The sequence below is a fragment of the Anomaloglossus baeobatrachus genome, chromosome 3, assembly GCF_048569485.1.
Source record: "Anomaloglossus baeobatrachus isolate aAnoBae1 chromosome 3, aAnoBae1.hap1, whole genome shotgun sequence".
NCBI lineage: Eukaryota > Metazoa > Chordata > Amphibia > Anura > Aromobatidae > Anomaloglossus > Anomaloglossus baeobatrachus.
This window is the reverse complement of record NC_134355.1, coordinates 346,153,779-346,176,506: the sequence shown is the minus strand read 5'-3', so window position 1 is coordinate 346,176,506 and position 22,728 is coordinate 346,153,779. Positions and strand designations below refer to the sequence as shown.

The window sequence follows — 22,728 nt, the reverse complement described above, 5'->3', positions numbered from 1 at the left end:
CCTGGGCACAGCGCTTATACCTCAGCGGGTATAGCCTGGGCACAGCGCTTATACCTCAGCGGGTATAGCCTGGGCACAGCGCTTATACCTCAGCGGGTATAGCCTGGGCACAGCGCTTATACCTCAGCGGGTATAGCCTGGGCACAGCGCTTATACCTCAGCGGGTATAGCCTGGGCACAGCGCTTATACCTCAGCGGGTATAGCCTGGGCACAGCGCTTATACCTCAGCGGGTATAGCCTGGGCACAGCGCTTATACCTCAGCGGGTATAGCCTGGGCACAGCGCTTATACCTCAGCGGGTATAGCCTGGGCACAGCGCTTATACCTCAGCGGGTATAGCCTGGGCACAGCGCTTATACCTCAGCGGGTATAGCCTGGGCACAGCGCTTATACCTCAGCGGGTATAGCCTGGGCACAGCGCTTATACCTCAGCGGGTATAGCCTGGGCACAGCGCTTATACCTCAGCGGGTATAGCCTGGGCACAGCGCTTATACCTCAGCGGGTATAGCCTGGGCACAGCGCTTATACCTCAGCGGGTATAGCCTGGGCACAGCGCTTATACCTCAGCGGGTATAGCCTGGGCACAGCGCTTATACCTCAGCGGGTATAGCCTGGGCACAGCGCTTATACCTCAGCGGGTATAGCCTGGGCACAGCGCTTATACCTCAGCGGGTATAGCCTGGGCACAGCGCTTATACCTCAGCGGGTATAGCCTGGGCACAGCGTTTATACCTCAGCGGGTATAGCCGGGGCACAGCGTTTATAGCTCAGCGGGTATAGCCTGGCACAGCGTTTATAGCTCAGTGCGTATAGCCTGGGCACAGCGTTTATAGCTCAGTGCGTATAGCCTGGCACAGCGTTTATAGCTCAGTGCGTATAGCCTGGCACAGCGTTTATAGCTCAGTGCGTATAGCCTGGCACAGCGTTTATAGCTCAGTGCGTATAGCCTGGCACAGCGTTTATAGCTCAGTGCGTATAGCCTGGCACAGCGTTTATAGCTCAGTGCATATAGCCTGGCACAGCGTTTATAGCTCAGTGCATATAGCCTGGCACAGCGTTTATAGCTCAGTGCATATAGCCTGGCACAGCGTTTATAGCTCAGTGCATATAGCCTGGCACAGCGTTTATAGCTCAGTGCATATAGCCTGGCACAGCGTTTATAGCTCAGTGCATATAGCCTGGCACAGCGTTTATAGCTCAGTGCATATAGCCTGGCACAGCGTTTATAGCTCAGTGCATATAGCCTGGCACAGCGTTTATAGCTCAGTGCATATAGCCTGGCACAGCGTTTATAGCTCAGTGCATATAGCCTGGCACAGCGTTTATAGCTCAGTGCATATAGCCTGGCACAGCGTTTATAGCTCAGTGCATATAGCCTGGCACAGCGTTTATAGCTCAGTGCATATAGCCTGGCACAGCGTTTATAGCTCAGTGCATATAGCCTGGCACAGCGTTTATAGCTCAGTGCATATAGCCTGGCACAGCGTTTATAGCTCAGTGCATATAGCCTGGCACAGCGTTTATAGCTCAGTGCATATAGCCTGGCACAGCGTTTATAGCTCAGTGCATATATAGCCTGGCACAGCGTTTATAGCTCAGTGCATATAGCCTGGCACAGCGTTTATAGCTCAGTGCATATAGCCTGGCACAGCGTTTATAGCTCAGTGCATATAGCCTGGCACAGCGTTTATAGCTCAGTGCATATAGCCTGGCACAGCGTTTATAGCTCAGTGCATATAGCCTGGCACAGCGTTTATAGCTCAGTGCATATAGCCTGGCACAGCGTTTATAGCTCAGTGCATATAGCCTGGCACAGCGTTTATAGCTCAGTGCATATAGCCTGGCACAGCGTTTATAGCTCAGTGCATATAGCCTGGCACAGCGCTTATAGCTCAGTGCATATAGCCTGGCACAGCGTTTATAGCTCAGTGCATATAGCCTGGCACAGCGTTTATAGCTCAGTGCATATAGCCTGGCACGGCGCCTACTCACAGCTCCGCCGTCCGCTCCCGGTTGTGTACCTCCTGCACCCACGTGTCCTCCTGGGGAAGATTCCAAACTGCAGCAATAACAGCTACGGAAGCCGAGAGGAGCCGCGCGCCTCACACTGGAGCTGTAATTAGCTTTGACATTTATCTGCGCTGATAATAATAGCAGTGGTCGGTATGGACAGGCCCCCTCTATAGGGAGTTACTGTGTGGGGGCCGGGGCCGCTTTATTACTGTCCAGTACTAAGTGTAGGGAGCCGGCGGGTGGAATTTCCGGGGCGCTCCCCTCCCTGTAGCAGGACGTTTCCGCCCGGTGGAGGTGACACCAGTGACCGGCACCATGTCTGCTTGGCTCGGACGCTTGTGTATGGCAGTGAGTGCTGCGAACAGAGCTGGCACCGTGCAGAGGGCGGCAGCGGCTCGCCAGGGTGAGATGTCATGGATATCAATGTCTACAAGTATGTGCCAGGTTAGAAAGTCCCGGTGCCGGCATTCTATTAAACAGAAAGCCCCGGTGCCGGCATTCTCTTACCCAGAAAGTCCCGGTGCCGGCATTCTATTAAACAGAAAGCCCCGGTGCCGGCATTCTCTTACCCAGAAAGTCCCGGTGCCGGCATTCTATTAAACAGAAAGCCCCGGTGCCGGCATTCTCTTACCCAGAAAGTCCCGGTGCCGGCATTCTATTAAACAGAAAGTCCCGGTGCCGGCATTCTCTTACCCAGAAAGTCCCGGTGCCGGCATTCTATTAAACAGAAAGTCCCGGTGCCGGCATTCTCTTACCCAGAAAGTCCCGGTGCCGGCATTCTATTAAACAGAAAGCCCCGGTGCCGGCATTCTCTTACCCAGAAAGTCCCGGTGCCGGCATTCTATTAAACAGAAAGCCCCGGTGCCGGCATTCTCTTACCCAGAAAGTCCCGGTGCCGGCATTCTATTAAACAGAAAGTCCCGGTGCCGGCATTCTCTTACCCAGAAAGTCCCGGTGCCGGCATTCTATTAAACAGAAAGCCCCGGTGCCGGCATTCTCTTACCCAGAAAGTCCCGGTGCCGGCATTCTATTAAACAGAAAGCCCCGGTGCCGGCATTCTGTTACCCAGAAAGCCCCGGTGCCGGCATTCTATTAAACAGAAAGTCCCGGTGCCGGCATTCTCTTACCCAGAAAGTCCCGGTGCCGGCATTCTATTAAACAGAAAGCCCCGGTGCCGGCATTCTGTTACCCAGAAAGCCCCGGTGCCGGCATTCTGTTAACCAGAAAGTCCCGGTGCCGGCATTCTCTTACCCAGAAAGCCCCGGTGCCGGCATTCTCTTACCCAGAAAGTCCCGGTGCCGGCATTCTCTTACCCAGAAAGTCCCGGTGCCGGCATTCTCTTACCCAGAAAGTCCCGGTGCCGGCATTCTCTTACCCAGAAAGCCCCGGTGCCGGCATTCTGTTACCCAGAAAGCCCCGGTGCCGGCATTCTGTTACCCAGAAAGCCCCGGTGCCGGCATTCTGTTACCCAGAAAGCCCCGGTGCCGGCATTCTGTTACCCAGAAAGCCCCGGTGCCGGCATTCTGTTACCCAGAAAGCCCCGGTGCCGGCATTCTGTTACCCAGAAAGCCCCGGTGCCGGCATTCTGTTACCCAGAAAGCCCCGGTGCCGGCATTCTGTTACCCAGAAAGCCCCGGTGCCGGCATTATATCACCCAGAAAGCCCCGGTGCCGGCATTATATCACCCAGAAAGCCCCGGTGCCGGCATTATATCACCCAGAAAGCCCCGGTGCCGGCATTCTGTTACCCAGAAAGCCCCGGTGCCGGCATTCTGTTACCCAGAAAGCCCCGGTGCCGGCATTCTGTTACCCAGAAAGCCCCGGTGCCGGCATTATATCACCCAGAAAGCCCCGGTGCCGGCATTATATCACCCAGAAAGCCCCGGTGCCGGCATTATATCACCCAGAAAGCCCCGGTGCCGGCATTCTGTTACCCAGAAAGCCTCAATACCCCTAATTTGTAATATCCAAACTGGTGAGAGAACACCTGACAGACATTTATCATTGCATTTGTGCTAAGATTTTTATCCAAATGGCAATATTTAATTGTCATAAATGCCTACGCCAAATTTAGGGCAGAGGAGCTGGGAAAGACTCAAGCGCAAAATATGGTCTTAGGCCTCCTTCACATGTCCGTGCAAAACACTAATGTGGAGCACACGGACCCGCATGTGCTCCACACGGACAATGTCAAAACATGGACATGTGCGCAGACCCATTGATTTACTGTATCTATATATCTCCATGTCTCTGGTACGTGTGAAAACAAACGTATCACGTATCGGGGACACGGATGTGTGAAGGAGGCCTACCCAAATAGTCATTACCCAATAGACACATTAGGCCAAAGTTTGCCAGAGCTCAGGGACGCGGCCCACGGCTCCAAAAAAATAGATTTCTCTAGCGCGTTAGCGCCGATACCGAATTACTTGCTATTTATCCACCAACAGGACCTCACCTTAGGTGGCTATTAGTGATGAGCGAGCATGCTTGTTACTACTCGGTACTCGCACGAGTATCACTGTACTCGGTCTACTCGGCGGGGACCGAGTAATCTCGCGATACTCGTGCTGTACTCGTGGTCTTCATTTCTGCATGTTGGCGCTCTTTTGAGAGCCAGCCCTCATGCAAGGATTGGCTGGCAGACCACTGCAATGCCACAGCCCTGTTAGTTGTGGAATTGCAGTGATTGGCCGGCCTGCACAGCGTGACCGAGCCTTTATACAGGCGGGCGCGCTGTGCTCTGCTCACAGCTATCCAGACAGTCAGTGCAGGGAGAGTGTCGCTGCTTCAGGGAAAGCTTTGCGGCCCTTTATAGTTAGTTCCGGAGCAGGGCTGCAAACAGTGTGACCAGAAGTCCTTCTCAGGACTATTCTAGTTGTATACAGGCAGGCAGGGTATAGCCAGGTCGGAGTACAGTAGCGGAGTCCTTCTCAGGACTATTGTTGCTGTATACAGGCAGGGTATAGCCAGGTCGGAATACAGGCTAGTGACCAGAAGAGTCCTTGTCAGGACTATTGTAGCAGTATACAGGCAGGCAGGCAGGCAGGGTATATAGCCATTCCTAGTGGTGACCGTATACCAGCCTTCATCATATCTGGGGCTGGTGTACACAGTCTAAAACAGTCCTGATAGTGTCAGACTTCTCAGTAATTGTCGCTCCTAAAAACCTGTTAGGTTCTTATTGCGTCCGTGCTTGCATTTAAAAACCGCACGTGTGTGCCTGTCGGTGGCAGCGTCAGGCTCCATATTGCCCCTGGATAGAGACGTGCATGATGGCCTGTAAACCTGAAGTGCCCATTGTAAGGCAGTGGGTCTATTGTAGTATAGCCCTTAGGCAGGGCAGCCAAACATTTGGAGGCTCCACATTGTCCCTGGATAGAGATGTGCATGAGGGCCTCAAAACATTGTTCCCATTGCAAAGGAGCGGGTCTCCTGTCGTTGTAATGCCCATTCTGAAAGAATGGGCGAAAAAATTTACCACTGGGGGTATACCTGAAACAACGGCCTAACTATTGTAACGGTCATCATGATGGCGCATGAGGAGAAGGAGGAGCAGTCCAGCGATTAGCCAAAGTCCAGAAGTGTGTTACCATGGGTGAGTGGAGGTACATGGCAAATTCCCGTTACAAACTTTAAATTCCGCTGTCATTTGCTGGTGGTGTGGTGAAGTCTGGCCCAATCCAACCCTTGTTCATCTTGATCAGAGTCAGCCTGTCAGCATTTACAGTTGACAGGCGGGTGCGTTTATCTGTAATGATTCCACCTGCGGCACTAAAAACACGCTCTGACAAAACGCTAGCGGCAGGGCAGGCCAGGACTTCCAAGGCGTAGAGAGCCAATTCATGCCACGTGTCTGTCCAGCTTGGATACCCATTAATTGTAAGGCACAGAGGAATGTCGGAGTACAGTTGTTTGATCTGCAAGGTACTCCTTGAGCATCTGGGCAAACTTAGGATTTCTTGTGGCACTACCCCTCACCTCAGGGGCTGTGGTATGTGAGGGGCTGAGAAAACTGTCCCACATCTTAAAGACTGTTCCCCTACCTCTGGCGGATTGGACTTGTGCCCCTCTCGGCTGTACGCCTTGGTTGTCCACTGATTCCTGAGCTATGCCGCTAGCGTTTTGTGAGGGGAATGCTTTGCCTACTTCCGTGACTATGGCCTTCTGGAACTGCTGCATTTTGCCTGACCTCTCCGCCTCGGGAATAAGAGACATAAAGTTCTCCTTTTAGCGTGGGTCTAACAGTGTTACCAACCAGTAATGATTGTCGGCCAAGATGTTCTTAACGCGAGGGTCACGAGACAGGCAGCTTACCATAAAGTCAGCCATGTGTGCCAGACTCTTAACAGCCATCACTTCAGTATCCTGACCAACACGATGACTGAACATGCTGTCCTCCTCCTCCTCCTCCTCCTCATCATCTACCCTGTCCTCTGGCCAGCCACGCTGAACCGAGGATATGACTGCATGTCATATCCTCAATTTGGCCAGAGAGTTGCTCCATGTCTTCATCCTCCTCCTCGTCATAGTCCTCCACTGCACGTTGTGATGAGACGAGGCTGGGCTGTGTGTTATCACCCACACCCACTACTGTTTCTTGCTCAAACTCATCGCGCTCCGCCTGCAATGCATCATGGTTGTTTTTTGAGCAGAGACCATTTTAGAAGGCAGAGAAGCGGTATGGTGACGCTAATAATGTCGTCATCGCCGCTCACCATCTTGGTGGAGTCCTCAAAGTTTTGTCGGATGGTACATAGGTCGGACATCCATCTCCACTCCTCAGGTGTTATGTGTGGAGTTTGACCCATTTCCCGACGGCTTAGGTGATGCAGGTACTCAACAACTGCCCTCTTCTGCTCACATATCCTGACCAACATGTGCAGAGTTGAATTCCAACGCGTGGGGACATCACACACCAGTCTGTGAGCCGGAAGATGCAAACGGCGCTGAAAGCCGGCAAGGCCGGCTGAAGCAGTAGGTGACTTTCGAAAATGTGCAGACAGGCGGCGAACTTTTACCAGCAGATCAGACAGCTCTGGGTATGACTTTAGAAACCGCTGAACCACGAGGTTGAGCACATGGGCCACGCATGGAACATGTGTCAGCTGGCCTCGCCTCAAAGCCTCCACCAGGTTACGGCCATTGTCACACACGACCTTTCCTGGCTTTAGGTTCAGAGTTGTGAGCCAGTGATCTGCCTGCTGTTTCAGAGCTGTCCACACCTCTTCTGCATTGTGGGGTTTGTCACCTATGCAGATTAGCTTCAGCACTGCCTGTTGCCGCTTCGCCGAGGCAGTGCTGCAGTGCTTCTGTGTCGCCCTGGACAAGCCAGGGGCCACAGAGCACAACACTTAAACACCCCACACTCCCTGCAGGCATATCATAGTCAAAACACAAAATCCTTGTTGCCTTCCCCAGGGGCTGTTGTCCACACCAGGGTGTGGAGCCAGGCGGTTGGTCTCCACCCACCAAGGAGGAGGGAAAACACAGGCAGTGAGAGTTAAGCTAAGGAAGTGGAAGGAGGAAAGTAGTAGAGAGGAGAAAAGTGACAGCAAAGAGCCTGAAGTTGGTCCGGGTGTGTGGCCCGGACAGGACAGCAAGGTTGGCAGGATGTGGTGACCGTCTGCAGTGGAGGCCGATTGGAGTCTGCCGTAAGGACCGTGGACGGGTGGTGACCCGGCCGTACCGGACCGGTATACAAAGAGAAGCCAGCACCATTGGCAGAGGACTTTCGGATCCCGGCAAGGCTTGGTGTCGCCGTGAATTTGCCAAATCCGTTAGTGAAGGGGACCTCAGGGTTTCCAAACAGCCAAGTCCCGATAGAAGGCAACCGTCCAACCGTGAAGGGGAGACACCGCCACCGCCAAGGGCAACCGTCTCCCAGGGCCAGCGCCTGTGGGCAAAAGGGGCTCCTCCGGCCCATATCCAGGTCGGGGAGCGGGTTACCGGTGGGAAACCATCACTACCAACACTTAACTTAGGTGCAGGGAGAGACAGTCATCACTAACCTGCAGGGAGGAACAACCGCAGCCGTCCGAGGGACCCATCCATCCAGCCACTTGTTTTACCGTGAACTGTGTCATCATCATTGGGCTGAGTGAGTACCTCCGTGCCGTGCGGCACAGCGCTGCCCCTGCGACCCTGCACCTCATCAGGCCCCGCAACCCGCCTGTCATCCATCTCTACCCCATCACCGGGCCCCGGGACAACCAACCCCCCTACCCACGGAGGGGAGAAATAACAACAAAGCTGCTCCCTGTCACAGGCTCCCGGGATCCCCGTCCAGAGCAGCGGTGGTGTCCACACAATCACCACAACCGTGGGTGGCGTCACGGACAATATCCCCAAAACCCAAACCACCCCTTTTCACTCACGGGCGAGTAGCGCCGCTCGAGTCCCCGGGATCCGGCCATTGCTCGAGCCAACGAGCAGCAGCAGCCGTAGAGCAGCGGCAGCCGGACCCGAGCAGTGGGAGAGCGCAGCGTCCCCTCCTCCGCCCGCGACACTTCCAGCTTGGGACTGGTGTGGAGGGTAAAGTGGATGAGGATGCGCAGGAGGAGGAGGAGGCTGAGGAGCATGACATTCCGGAGCTGTAGAGTGTGGGTGAAACCCTGACTGAGGTAGGGCCTGCAAAACTTGGTGTGTGAAGGACGTGTTCCGTCCCTCGCTCAGACTGGGTCCCAGCTTCCACAATATTAACCCAGTGTGACGTCAACGAGATGTAGCGGCCTTGCCCACATGCACTTGTCCACGTGTCTGTGGTTAGGTGGACTTTGGCTGAAACAGCGTTGTTCAGGGCACGTGTGATGTTTTGTGACACGTGGTTATGCAATGCGGGGACGGCACACCGGGAGAAATAGTGGCGGCTGGGGACCGAGTAACGTGGGACAGCTGCCACCATCAGGTCGCGGAATGCTTCTGTCTCAACCAGCCTAAAAGGCAACATTTCCAGCGCAAGCAGTCGCGAAAAGTTAGCATTTAGAAGTGTGGCATGTGGGGCGTTGGCAGTGTATTTGCACCTGCGTTCAAAGGTTTGCTGAATGGATAACTGAACGCTGCGCTGGGACAAGGACGTGCTTGATGATGGTGTTATTTCTGCGTGGGTAACTGCAGGTGCAGGGCCGGAGGAGGCTTGTTCGCAGGCAGCATGGACAGGGGATTGGCTCGCATGCACAACCAGCGAAGACGTAGCAGTGACATCAGCAAGCACTGCTCCTCGACTCTGTTGTACTTCCCACAAAGTCGGGTGCTTGGCTGACATGTGCCTGATCATGCTGGTGGTGGTCAGGCTGCTAGTTTTGGTACCCCTGCTGATGCTGGCATGGCAGGTGTTGCAAATGGCCTTTTTAGAATCATCTGGAGCCAACTTAAAAAACTGCCAGACTCGGGAAGAGCTAACATTTGTACAGGCACCTTGTGTCGTGTTGTTCCGGGGAACAGTTGCCTGACGTCTGCCTGGGGCCACCACTCTGCTTCTTACTGCCTGTTGGGATGCTACGCCTCCCTCCCCCTGTGCACTGCTGTCCTCGCTCTGCATATCCTCCTGCCAGGTTGGGTCAGTTACTGGATCATCCACCACGTCGTCTTCCTCTTCCGCACCCTGCTCCTCCTCCTGACTTCCTGACAATTGTGTCTCATCATCGTCCACCCCTTGTTGAGACACGTTGCCAACTTCGTGAGAACGTGGCTGCTCAAATATTTGGGCATCTGTACATACAATCTCGTCATGGCCCACTTCAACAGGAGCTGGCGAGAGGCCAGAATGTGCGAATGGAAACGTGAACAGCTCTTCCGAGTGTCCAAGTGTGGGATCATTAATGTCCGAGGACGTGTACTCAGCCTTGTGGTAGGAAGGAGGATCAGGTTCTGAAATGTGCGGTGCAGTATCACGGCTACTGACACTTGACCGTGTGGAAGACAGAGTGTTTGTGGTGGTGCCAATCTGACTGGAAGCATTATCCGCTATCCAACTAACAACCTGTTGACACTGGTCTTGGTTCAAGAGCGGTGTACTGCTGCGGTCCCCAAGAATTTGGGACAGGACGTGTGAGCGAGTAGATGTGGCCCTTTGTTGTGGCGAAATTAGAGCTTGCACACGACCTCGGTCTCTGCCTGCACCACCATCACGTCCACTTCCTTGTTCGTTGACAACGCCCTTGCGCATTTTGCAATGCTGTGCTGATGTGTATTCACTAGACTTGTGCGTTATATCCAAGTTTTTGCAAAACGCACACAAGTGCAGCGGAAAGCTGCCACCAACAGGCACACACGTGCGGTTTTTAAATGCAAGCACGGAGGCACTAAGAACCTAACAGGTCTCTATCCAGGGACAACGTGGAGCCTCCCAATTTTTGGCTGCCCTGCCTAAGGGCTATACTACAATAGACCCACTTCCTTCCAATGGGCACTTCAGGTTTACAGGCCCTCATGCACGTCTCTATCCAGGGACAACGTGGAGCCTCCCAATTTTTGGCTGCTCTGCCTAAGGGCTATACTACAATAGACCCACTTCCTTCCAATGGGCACTTCAGGTTTTGCAGGCCCTCATGCACGTCTCTATCCAGGGACAACGTGGAGCCTCCCAATTTTTGGCTGCCCTGCCTAAGGGCTATACTACAATAGACCCACTTCCTTCCAATGGGCACTTCAGGTTTTGCAGGCCCTCATGCACGTCTCTATCCAGGGACAACGTGGAGCCTCCCAATTTTTGGCTGCCCTGCCTAAGGGCTATACTACAATAGACCCACTTCCTTCCAATGGGCACTTCAGGTTTACAGGCCCTCATGCACGTGTCTATCCAGGGACAACGTGGAGCCTCCCAATTTTTGGCTGCCCTGCCAAAGGGCTATACTACAATAGACCCACTTCCTTCCAATAGGCACTTCAGGTTTACAGGCCCTCATGCACGTGTCTATCCAGGGACAACGTGGAGCCTCCCAATTTTTGGCTGCCCTGCCAAAGGGCTATACTACAATAGACCCACTTCCTTCCAATAGGCACTTCAGGTTTACAGGCCCTCATGCACGTCTGTATGCAGGGGCATTGGTGAACCTCACAATTTTGGACTGCCCTGGCAAAGGAAAATACTACAAAGACTCAGTTCCTCAAAATGGGCACATTAGACTCAGAGGCCTTTATGTACGTCTCTTCTCAGGGACATCGGAGTGCCACACAATGTTTTACGTAAAATCTTTCATGTATTGATCTCAAAAAGTAACGTACATTAGCTCTATCTCACTATTGGGTATGTGCCCTTAACATTTCCGCCATGAAAATTCATTTTGGTGTCATTTTGGAATGTTTTCTGGTGAGTCCGTAAAAATGGCGTAAAACGCGGACAAAATTGTTCACAGCTGTGACTTTTGAGTGATAAATGCTTCAAGGGGTCTTCCCCATGCTGTTGCCATGTCATTTGAGCACTCTTCTGAGACTTTTGTGCCATTTTTAGGGTTTCTACATGCTACCGGTGGTCATTTCACAAAAATACTCGGGTCTCCCATAGGATAACATTGGGCTCGGTGCTCGGGCCGAGTACACGAGTATCTTGGGATGCTCGGCCCGAGCCTCGAGCACCCGAGCTTTTTAGTACTCGCTCATCACTAGTGGCTATACTTCATTTAAGCTTTTTTCACTCATTGAAGCGGTGCATCCTTTAGTGGCACGCTCGATGCTCTACACACACTTAACAGAGCGAGTTTACGAATAAGACCGCAAAAGGTCGAAACGTCACAGTTAAGTCGCTGTTTTGTGTTGCTGTCCTTAGCATTTGTGTGTAATAAAGAGATTGCATTTTCAACTGATATTGTGCAGCATTTTACATTGATCATGTACCAGAAACACGGATGTGTAAGGCTACTTTCACACATCCGGTTTGAGCACTGCGGCTCAATCCGGCTGTGACAACTATGCAACGGATGCGGCGAAAACACCGCATCCTTTGCATAAGTTTTTACATGCGGTCGGTCCGTTTTTTTCCGGTTGCGGCATGCTACTGAGCATGCGCAGTGGAAAAAACCGCATGCGGCGAGCGGATGCGTTTTTTTCCTCATCGCGCCGCATCCGGCCAACATAGGTATGCATTGAAAAATGCGCCACAGCGGCCGGATGCGGCGCGATGCGGTGTTTTTTGCCGGAGCAAAAAACGTTGCGGGGAACGTTCGATCCGGCCGCCGCATCGGCTAAATCTGCCGCATGCGGCAAAAACCGGACCGAACGCAAGCCCCCTGCGGCACAATACGGCACTAATGTAAGTCTATGCAAAAAAAACCGCAACCGGCGTTAGAAAAGCCGGTTGCGGTTTTTCTGCAGAACGCCGTATTGTGCCGCAGAGCAAAAATCCGGATGTGTGAAAGTAGCCTAAAGGAGGCTTTACCCAAATAGTGAGGGGGGCAATGAGGGAAGATGCTCACCTGGTTGGGTTGTGTAGACACATCCCATTTTATCACATACAGAACTCACAAAAAAGTAAGGGATTTGGCTTTCAGGTGAAATTTCATAATCCTAAGTCGCTCTCTAACTTTTTCAGATGAATTTAATGTGACCTTCTCTAAACGTGTCCGATTGTTCAATGTTTCAGTACTTTTTGCTCAACTTGCTGTTCTCTAACAAGCAGATTAACGACATAATTCACAATAGGAGTTTGATCCATGAATCGTCCAAGAAATGTTGAGGTTCAATTAGAATCTATTTAAACAGTCCTCTTCATCATGCTGTTCACATTTTGACATCACGAGACCAAGATGATACCTAACAATGCATTGACAGTATCTCCCCATTGCGAGACTTCAAGCAGGATGTTCTCAAATGGAAGTGGCCACTGAGCTTATTGTCACAGTGTTATCAGCAGGTTTCAACAGAGATAAATAGAGACTGGAAAAGTCACAGAAAGGCATAGAAGTGGACATCCTTTGGCCACATACCACACTGATGACCGTCTTGTTGTAAACAATGCCGTTAGTAATCGGATGATGAATGCCGTACAACTCTAGGCGCATTTAAGGGAGGTGAGAGGCACTCAAGTCTCAGACCACTCACAATCGTTTACATCAGCGTGGCCTGCATGCTGAACAACTTGCAAGGGTACCTGACCACAAGCAGCCACAGCCATAATCCTCTTGCTGGACGAAGGACTGGTGGGCCTAACCATTATTTGTTGATGAAAGTTAATTCATGCTGAGCTGTAATGATGGCTGTCAATGATGTTCTAGACATCAAGGAGAGCACTGTACATCAACCACTGTTGTCCCCAGACGAGCCTTTGGTGGTAGTGGTGTTACAGTATGGGCAGGTGTGTCCAGTCCATACAATGCTAGAGCTCATCAAAGGTTGCATCATTAGGGAACGGCTGCTGGAGGCTGGTGCACCTCAAATGGAGTGGCCTGCACTTTCTCCTGACTAAAATCTTATAGAAAACATATTAGATCAGCTCAGTCGCCATGTAGAGGCTCATAACTCTGTACCCCAGAACCTCAATGACCTGAGGGCTGCCCTTCAAGAAGAATGGGATGCCATATCTCAGCAGACAATAAGTCCACTTGTGAAATGCCCTTACTTTAATGATGAAATATCACTGAAGCGAAGTCTGAGATTTTATTTTTGCTGTGCGCATGTTGCAATTTTTTCTTGGCTGCATCTTTGTGGTGACCACAAAGATGCAGCATGTCAATTCTTTGTGTTTTTGTTCCTGCGTTTCGAAGTACTGGCAGATTAATCCCCCGCTGACTCTGGGTCGGCGGGGGATTGATCGTTGGCTTCTGGCCAGATGTCGGGCCCCATATAAAGTCTATGGGGACCAAAATCTGGTGCAGAGGGATAGGAGCAAGCGCTTCATACTTACCAAATCACCGTGGCGGCTGTCACACTTTCCCGCAGCCTCTCATTCTTCTTTCTGGGCCCCTCTTTAGGCTCATACATATTCACTGCTTTCACCGGCGTCTGTGATTGGTTATTGCGACAAGCACCCACGCTGAGTGACAGCGTGTCTGAGGCTTCCAATCACAGACGCCGGCGGGCAGGTCTATATAAAATAAAAAAAAAAAAATATATACATATATATATATATATATATATATATATATATATATATATATATATATATATATATATATATATATATATGTATATGTATGTATATATAAAAAAAATTGTGTAGCATCCCCTCATATTATGATACCAGCAGAAATAAAGCCGGACAGCTGCACCACTAAAAGATGAGGCTGTATCGGTGGAAGGGAACATAATTTTGTACCGCCATAAAACTTTGCTTTTGGGGCAACTGCCCCTTTGGACCTCCCCATGCTTTGCTAATGCTGGCACAATGTCTTCATTGGTCCATGTCCAGTCCATTGCACAGGCACTGATAAAAGATCAGTCTGGAAGTAACAATGTCAGATAAACAATTTTAAGTTACAAAAGTATTTGTTTTGCTTATCGATCAGAGTATATCATCATTTCTTCTCTATACTTTGTGCTCTTTATTACAGCCCGGAGTCCTCAATGGCTTGCTGTCCTCAACTTTTCTGTCAGTCCTGGCACAACCATCAATTACGAACAACTGAAAGGCTTGCTGAAAAAGGATGGAGTTGTACTCATAGATGTACGGGAGCCATGGGAAATTAAAGAATACGGAATAATTAAGGGATCAATGAACATTCCATGTAAGTAATTTAAAGAGTAGGGAAGATTCGTCATCGCACGTTACCCATATATAAGGTAATAAATCGGCACTGGACAATGCCCATTGACATACTAGAGTCAAAATACTCAATATCAGTCGTGACTGAAGGTGGAAGGTCACAGACATTTTTACACTATTACTTTTTAGATCCATGACCTTCAGATATACATTGGAAATAAATTTATGCAGAAAAATGAGAAACAAATTTTGTAAAATTCAGTCCCCGTAAAGGAAACCCACCACAATGACAGCATGGAGGACACATGGGGTTCTGTTGAGTGCGAAGTGCAAAGTCCATGGTGCAATTTGGTAGAGTGTAGTGGACGCCAAACACTACACTGAAACGTTCACACAGGAGCTGATACCGCTACATTGACAAAAAAGGGCTATTGGAGGAGATAATGCATAAATCACTGTATCCTTAGGGGGTTCTGTGTGTTTTATGCATTTAAATCTGGACATATTCCTTAGATAACTATTTCTCTTGCCCCCTCCTTCCATACACATGCATGTGCAGCTCAGCCGAGCATACATTTCTTTTTGCAGATGAGAGGGCCACTGTCTGACACCTGTTGGGGAAAAATGGACAGCTATTAGCATCAGATCAGTGGCAGTCCGATACCTGCCACCTCCACAATCCGCTTTTATTAGCCCTGATGACAGCACAGATCTGTTCACTGCTGCTGAGAACTGCAGCTCAGCTCCTATTGAATTAAAAAGGAGCTGATCTGCTGTTCTCAGCAACTGACACTACACATTCAACAGAGCTGTGTGGTTCCGACCCCATACATTGTTTACATCCTGAAAACAGCTAATCAGTGAGAATCTGACTCCCAGCACTGATGCTAATGTCATAATCCCAGACAACCCCTTTAATCGAGTATATGTAGGGGTTGGGGGAATTTACGACTTGTCTTTATTGAAAGTAGTGATTTTGATCATTTTTAGATTTCTTGCTTATTAGTGGATTTGAATATGTATATATTAGTTGTATTGTACTCTAGGGTATAGTATTTTAACTGGAGTGGGGGTGTCCAATGCATTATTAAAAAGGAAAACTCTTGTATCCTTAAAGACTGTGTCCCATGCACCGCTCCTCAGCCTCCCGAATTTGTGCATGCCAGAGGGTGGTGTGCTTCTGTCTGACGGTTCATAGTGGTGTCGCTGGCCCAAACGGTGCATAACTTTGCCAATGCAGGGGTGCAGGGGCCCTGGACCTGGCCCTACAGAAAAGAGCCTGTAAACACTAACCTTGGCAATGAGCAGTAAATTCTAAAAGTAAAATCTTGAGAACGCAGAAGATTTTACATAAAATGTGAATTTCAAAAGTTGCTTGGTTTTGCAACTTCTAGATTACCTCTCTCATCTGTATGCTGATAGCAATGAGTACTGGTATCCTTTCTTTAATTATATTTGTTTATCTAGTGGGAGATCTAGGGTCGGCACTTCAGATGACTCCAGAGGATTTTAAGAAGAAATATGAAAAGAAGTTGCCAGAGAAATCCAACACATTGGTCTTTTCTTGTCTTGCTGGTATTCGAAGCAAAAGAGCCTTAGATGTAGCAAATTCACTTGGCTACAATAGGTAAGGAATGCTCCTGGTGGAAAACACAAAAGATAAAATAAGTTTTTCAATAAGGTGTATGTTATATTGGCAGCACAAGTTGTGGGGGCTCACAGCTCACCAATGTGATACCTGCCTTGTAGTATTTGAGGACCCCTTTTCATGCAGGGATTGGATGGCAGTCACCTATATTCAATTTCCTGTGGACAGGCCGACGACAATTCCATGTTCTGTTATTGCCAGCACATTAACTGTTCACATGGGGCATGTACAGCAGATAATAATGACATACTTGTATGTCCAATGCTTGGTTCCTGTGTTTTAACATGATCTCAAAAACTGAGCCCACATGTTACCTGACAGATGATCGCTGTGGAATTCGGCAATCATCTGCTTCTAAAAGCCGCAGTTGGAGCTGAGCTGTGTCTGCAGTTGTTAGCAACATTTACAGCGCGCAGCCCAGGGGGACTTGCCATTTAAGGTTAGGTTCACACTTCCGTTAAATTGTATCAATTGTCACAATCCGCTGCTCTGGTAAACAACGGAATCCGTTTGGCGAATTCCGTTGTTCACATAGACTTGTATGAGCGGCGGATTGTGACTTATGATGTTGCGTTGCACCCTCCGCCCGACTGATCAGTTGTGGAACGACTGACCGCCGGGCGGGAGGAACGCAGCATGTAACGTTTTTTGAGCAGCGCGATCCGTAGGATTTCGCTGCGCATTCGCTCTCTGGCTCCCTGCACACGTAACCAGGATACACATCGGGTTACTAAGCAATGCGCTTTGGTTAGTTACCCGATATTTACACTGGTTACGTGTGCAGGGAGGCAGCGCTAAGCGGTGTATGCTGGTAACCAAGATAAATATCGGGTAACCAAGCAAAAAGTGCTTTGCTTATACCCGATATTTACCCTGGCTGTGCAGGGAGGCCAACACTTCCCCGCTCGGCTCCGCACCCTCCCGCACTCAGCATGTACTCGCACACACACACACTCTCACACACACACACCCCCACACACTCACCTGTCCCCAGCCCTGCAGTCCCCGCGGCACTGATGTCCTCAGTGCCACGGCCCCGCTCTGCTCCACCCACCCCGAACTCCGCCCCCTCGCGCTCCGCCCCCCGCAGACAACTGAGAACGACAAAGAATTCTGTTCTTTGTCATCTGTTGTACAGCGCATCAGTCACATGCGTCAAGCGACGCATGAGACTGATGCAAAACAACGGAAATGTGAACCTAGCCTAACACTCCCACCAGCTTGCCACAACTTGATGGGGAGGCCTCGATGGGTTGCTGAAGAAATAATAACTATATCTTTGGTATAGCCATAATTGTGTTGACTTGGAGAATCCCAATCCTATATTGTTAAAAAAATAAAAATTTGACTCTTGGAAGAAGGGTAGGGAAAATTAAAGTGCAGAAAGTGAAAAATCGCCATATCTAAAAAACATTAGTTTGCTCTTTTGTCCGTTTTCTTTTGAGGCCAACAGTTAGCAACGAGCCTACAGACAAATGCTCCCTTGCCTGACTATTGACCTCTCTAAGTGGGACCTAACATGAACGGTCCGGGGATCAGCCACATGATTAGCTGCTTTATTACTGAAGAAGTATCAAGTTGTGCTGGGTTTTGACAGCACAATTGATTTGGCCTATTTAGATAGATCAATCACAATAGTGTGTACACAGAACAATAGTTAATATGAATGATTGAGCATTTTGCTGATTCACGGGTCTCTGCCAGTATGCTTAGATGTGACAATAGTGCAGAACAAGCGTTCCAACAAACATTTCTTTTCTGATTATTGGCTTGTTTAAATGGTCCATAAATGTTCATTCTGCATAAGAGCTGCATGCATAGTGTCCCTAAACGTCTGTATTACTGAGTCCATATTATGGAAGTATTCTCTCGTAGGCAAAACACCTAAGCAATGCAGTTTGCAGACTTAAACGGAATCGACCACCAGTTTTTGCCATCAAATCTGAGGTCATCATGATGAAGAGACAGATACCCTGATTCCAGCGGTGTCACTTACAGAGATATTAGTGTAGTTTTGATAAAATCATTTTTTTTTCATCAGTAGGAGACTATCACTAGAGGATTAGTAAACCTGCCAGGTAGTCCAGCATATTCATGAGCCCTGTATAACCCCTTTTCCACTACTGATGGGCAGCTTTCTGTGTACACTGTATACATAGGCAGAAAGCTGCCAATCAGTAGTGTGCTCGAGGTTACATAGAACTAAACATTCAGAGAACTGCTAGATCTACAGCAAAGAAAACAGTAATTTTATTAAAATGACAGCAACCAGCAAAGAAAATTATACATCCCTGGTCTGTGCCCCTATATTATGCTGCTCTCAGATAGGGAATTTGCTTGTTACAGGGAAGCTGCCAACAGATTTTTGCTATGTAATCTGAGGGCAGCATGATGTAGGGGCAGATACCCTGATTCCAGCCATATATCACTTGTTGGCCTGCATGCTGTTAATTTGATACAATCATTATAAATGCCTCATGCATATTCGCCCCATTCCCCCTCCCACCCCTCTGTGCGGTGTCAGTGCTTGGTGCAGACTGTCAATATTCATTTGTTTAAGAAAGTGAAACTAATACACTATAGTGTGCGGCTAATGAGGGGGTGTAACTGCTGCAGGATTAGTTGAAGGGGGTATGCAGGAGATCATAAAATTTCAAGGGTTTATACCAACACAATGGGGCAATGTACAGGAATAAAAGTTACATATCGTGAAAGGGCTGTCCAAGCCCTATTTCAGGACACTGTTAGTATGACACACCACCTGACAGATTCCCTTTAATAAGGGGTATGCAGGAATAAGTTGTGTCAACTCATTAAGGCTATGTGCACACGTTGTGTAAATACATGCAGTTACGCTGCGCTTTGTAGCGCAGCGTAACTGCATGCGTCCTGCGTCCCCTGTACAGTCTATGGAGATTGTGCAGGGGCCGTGCGCACGTGGCGTCTTAGAGCGCAGCACTTTGGCTGCTGCCCGAAGCGCTGCGTTCTAAGAAGTGACATGTCACTTCTTCCGTGCGCTTTGCCGGCAGCTCCTGCACGGTCTATGGCAGGAGCTGCAGGCAGAGCACATGGAATCGGCTTTTTTTTTTTCTCTACGGACATTTTCTGCAGCGATTTGAAGCGCACGTGTGCTCTTCAGATCGCTGCAGAAATTTCAGCAGGGCTAGTACGCAACGTGCGCACATAGCCTAAGAAGCGCACACCACTTAATGAATTTGGTGCATCTTATCAGTGGTTTGTGCTTCACCAGAAATGTTACCCCAGTCATTAACTGGAGTAACATTTTTGGCGTAAAAGGGATATGTCAATGGGATAAATCCTCCTAAGCCGTCTATATGGGCATGTAGGTGATAGGAAGCTGAATAGAATGATACCTTGATATCTGTGATCTGATGTCTCATTTCAGAGAAATCCACATATCAATGAGCTGTTCCAGGCTATGGTCCGGACACTAATCAGCATGAGAATCTGCCTCCAGGGCCTGTTTTGAATAGACTGGGGCGTTACCAGTGTGAGACATCTAATGGTTGCTCTCTGATCTCACTGCAGAGATGTGTGTGATGCTTCAGCCTCCGTCTCACAGGCACTCAGTGTTACAATGTGGTTTCAATACAGCAGAGCTGTGAGAACTGCAGTTGCTATTGTATTTCTGAGGATACAAAGGTCACTTCTACTGTTCTGTGCTAGTTACTTGTCTTATACTAGTAACTTATTTTTTTCCCAAAATAAACTCTTGAGGCAGATTCTTTGGGAAATCAGTGTCCGCCCTATAGCCTGGAACAGCTCATTTATATATAAGAAAAATGTGGAATTTTCTGGAATAAGACATTGGATCACAGATATCAAGGTATCATTTTATTCAGCTTCCTATAACCTATGTGCCCCTATAGACTGCTTAGGAGGCTTGATCCTAGGGATCCTAAGATCCCTTTAAGAAACACCGCCACTTTTGACATGCGGGCATAGCCATGTTCCGGCTTGAAAAATATATCTAAAAATTAACAAAAATTGCAAAATGTTTGTGCAACTTTGCTTTACTCAAAAATGTTGCGACTCTAAACAGTTTTCCAACAGTGTTCTGGTGTAAACACTTTTATGAAACAGAGCACAAGTGTTTTATAATACAAATGGCATTTCAGAGTTCAATTTACTATTTCTTACAATAAAAAAACCTTTATATTATAGCTGAATTTCTCAAAACATTATTTTTTTTTTTTTTTTTTTTTTTTTTAGCGTTCATCACTATACAGGAGGCTTTGAAGATTGGACAAGGCATGAGTTGCCAGAAAAACAATCATGAACTTTCTTTCTTTAGGCACATCCGCAATAAAATGTTTGATGGCATACAGAGCGAGCGTGAAATATTACACTTTAATGTCATGACATTAACAGAAAATATGGGCTTGTGAATAAGGTTTCCTCGGAGTTAGGTAAAGGACTCTTTTTGAGCGGGAGTTGCAGATGAATTGGGATCAGATCACATCTGTTGCCAAGTTATTATACTTTATAGTGAAAAGCTTCTTGCATTATCCTAATGAGATCTCATCCTTTTTTTTTTTTTTAACTCTAAATTTAGGGCTCCCACAAAATATCCTGAACTACAAGGTTGGCTTTACACAAGTTTATCATCCCATTACCAATTATGTGACTGTTCAGGTGGAAATATTTTTTTCTTTGTCGCTCCATTGGGAGACCCAGACAATTGGGTGTATAGCTTCTGCCTCCGGAGGCCACACAAAGTATTACACTTTAAAAAGTGTAACCCCTCCCCTCTGCCTATACACCCTCCCGTGGATCACGGGCTCCTCAGTTTTATGCTTTGTGTGGAAGGAGGCACACATCCACTCATGCATTCTCAATTTAGTTATGTCGGTTGGAAGAAAAGAGGGCCCCCACGGGGCCCCCGGCATGTTCCCTTCTCACCCCACTATGTCGGCGGTGTTGTTAAGGTTGAAGTACCCATTGCGGGTACAGAGGCTGGAGCCACATGCCGTCTCCTTCACCATCCCTTATGCGGCTCTGGGAGAAGTGGGATCCTAAGCGGTCATCCATTTACTGGGACCGTGCTCCATCCGCAGCCCCTGTGGGACCCTGCCGGACCGGAGCCTCTTCAACCTCAGGGACCGGGCCCTGCAACTCAAAGGTACTCTGTGTCCCCATAGGGGACTGTGCAGGGAGAGCACCTTCTTCCCGGAAGCCGCGGCGGCTGCTGAATTCAGGAGGCCGGTGGACTTCTGCGCCGACCGTGCCTGCTTGTCGGGCGCGGTCTCAAATTTAGTCCCCGGCTTCATCGCGGCCTAGTCGCAAAAATCCCGCCCCCGGGCCTGCCTGTCAGGGGTAAGGGCGGGATTACCGACCTGACGTCAGATGTGAGGGCTGGAGCATCCTGCATGTTTCCTCCCCCCGCACTGATCACTGTGGGGACCCCAGATTCCCGCACTTTTCTGGCGCCGCCCACGGCTCCACTCCTCCCCTGAGAGCTCCGGCAGCCATTTTTTGGCATTCTGCCGGTGGAGGATTCTTAGTGAACAGCTCTGCAGCTCCGGGGGATCCAAGGCAGGGAATCTGGAGGACACACACCGCTCGTTAGCGGTCGGTAAGCCACACCGGTCACCCGGTGCTAGTCCCCCTAGGGTGCCAGATTAGATACGTATATCTCTATATCTATCTGTTCGGTGGGCTGTATACCCCTTTCCCATATACCCTCAGTGATCACTCTCCTAGGAGACAACAGCATGTCGTCCACAAGGAGCAAAGCTGCTAAGGCACAGGGTTTTTTTACGGCCTGTACCTCTTGTGGGGCTATGTTACCTGCGGGTTCCACCTACCCTCACTGTGAGCAATGCTCGACCCCTGTTTCGCTTGCTCAGCCGGAGCCTCGGACACTGGTGGGCCCCTCGGCTCATGTAGACCCCCCTGCTCCCCCTGACCAGGCTGCAGGGACAGAGTTCGCCTCTTTTGCTGAGAAACTCTCTGAGTCACTCTCTCAATCCATTGCACAGTCTATGGACAAATGGTCTTCTAAGCTGCTAGAGGCTTTGCAGTCCAGACCGGACCTTTCTCAGGCCCCGGCCCCGGTTGGCTCGTCGCCTCCAGGCCCCTCTCGGTCCGCGCCGCAGCGCGCTCCCAGGTTGGCCCCTCGGTCTCAGGCGGAGGACTCCTGCCTGGACCGTAGTCCTAGACCGGCTAAGCGGGCTCGCTGGGACTCTTCCCCGACTTCCTCTCGCTGCTCGGGATCCCAGCTTGAGGACTCTCTGGAGGACGAGGCGGACGTCGCAGCTCAGGGCTCTGACCCGGACGTCGCCCTTAACCTTGATACACCTGAGGGGGACGCCTTATTAAATGATCTTATCTCGTCCATCAACCAGGTGTTAGATCTCTCTCCCCCGCCTCCTCCTGTAGAGGAGTCGGCGTCTCAGCAGGAGAAAC

General features: G+C 49.7%; 2 protein-coding genes across 4 annotated transcripts in view; one reads left to right on the top strand and one right to left on the bottom strand.

The window, feature by feature from the left end:
- USP45 (ubiquitin specific peptidase 45) overlaps positions 1-2,542 on the bottom strand; it is a 210,726-nt gene extending 208,184 nt beyond the window's left edge. Inside the window, exon 1 of one of the 2 annotated variants that reach the window (XM_075340100.1) lies at positions 2,523-2,542. The gene's annotated coding sequence lies outside the window, so the exon portion shown is untranslated. Of the gene's footprint in view, positions 1-1,994; positions 2,347-2,522 lie in introns of those variants that run through there. The other variant, XM_075340099.1, reaches the window with a different exon arrangement.
- On the top strand, positions 2,135-21,027 carry LOC142296462 (thiosulfate sulfurtransferase/rhodanese-like domain-containing protein 3). Of its 2 annotated transcripts, none has more exons than XM_075340102.1 (4): positions 2,135-2,448; positions 14,500-14,673; positions 16,119-16,278; positions 20,533-21,027. In XM_075340102.1, the coding sequence occupies exons 1-4, from the start codon at positions 2,331-2,333 to the stop codon at positions 20,597-20,599; spliced, it is 519 nt and encodes a 172-aa protein (XP_075196217.1). In that variant the 5' UTR covers positions 2,135-2,330; the 3' UTR covers positions 20,600-21,027. The 2 variants fall into 2 exon arrangements, with proteins under 2 accessions (XP_075196217.1, XP_075196218.1); XM_075340103.1 differs by having other exon boundaries at positions 2,138-2,418.
- Positions 21,028-22,728: the final 1,701 nt, after the last annotated feature.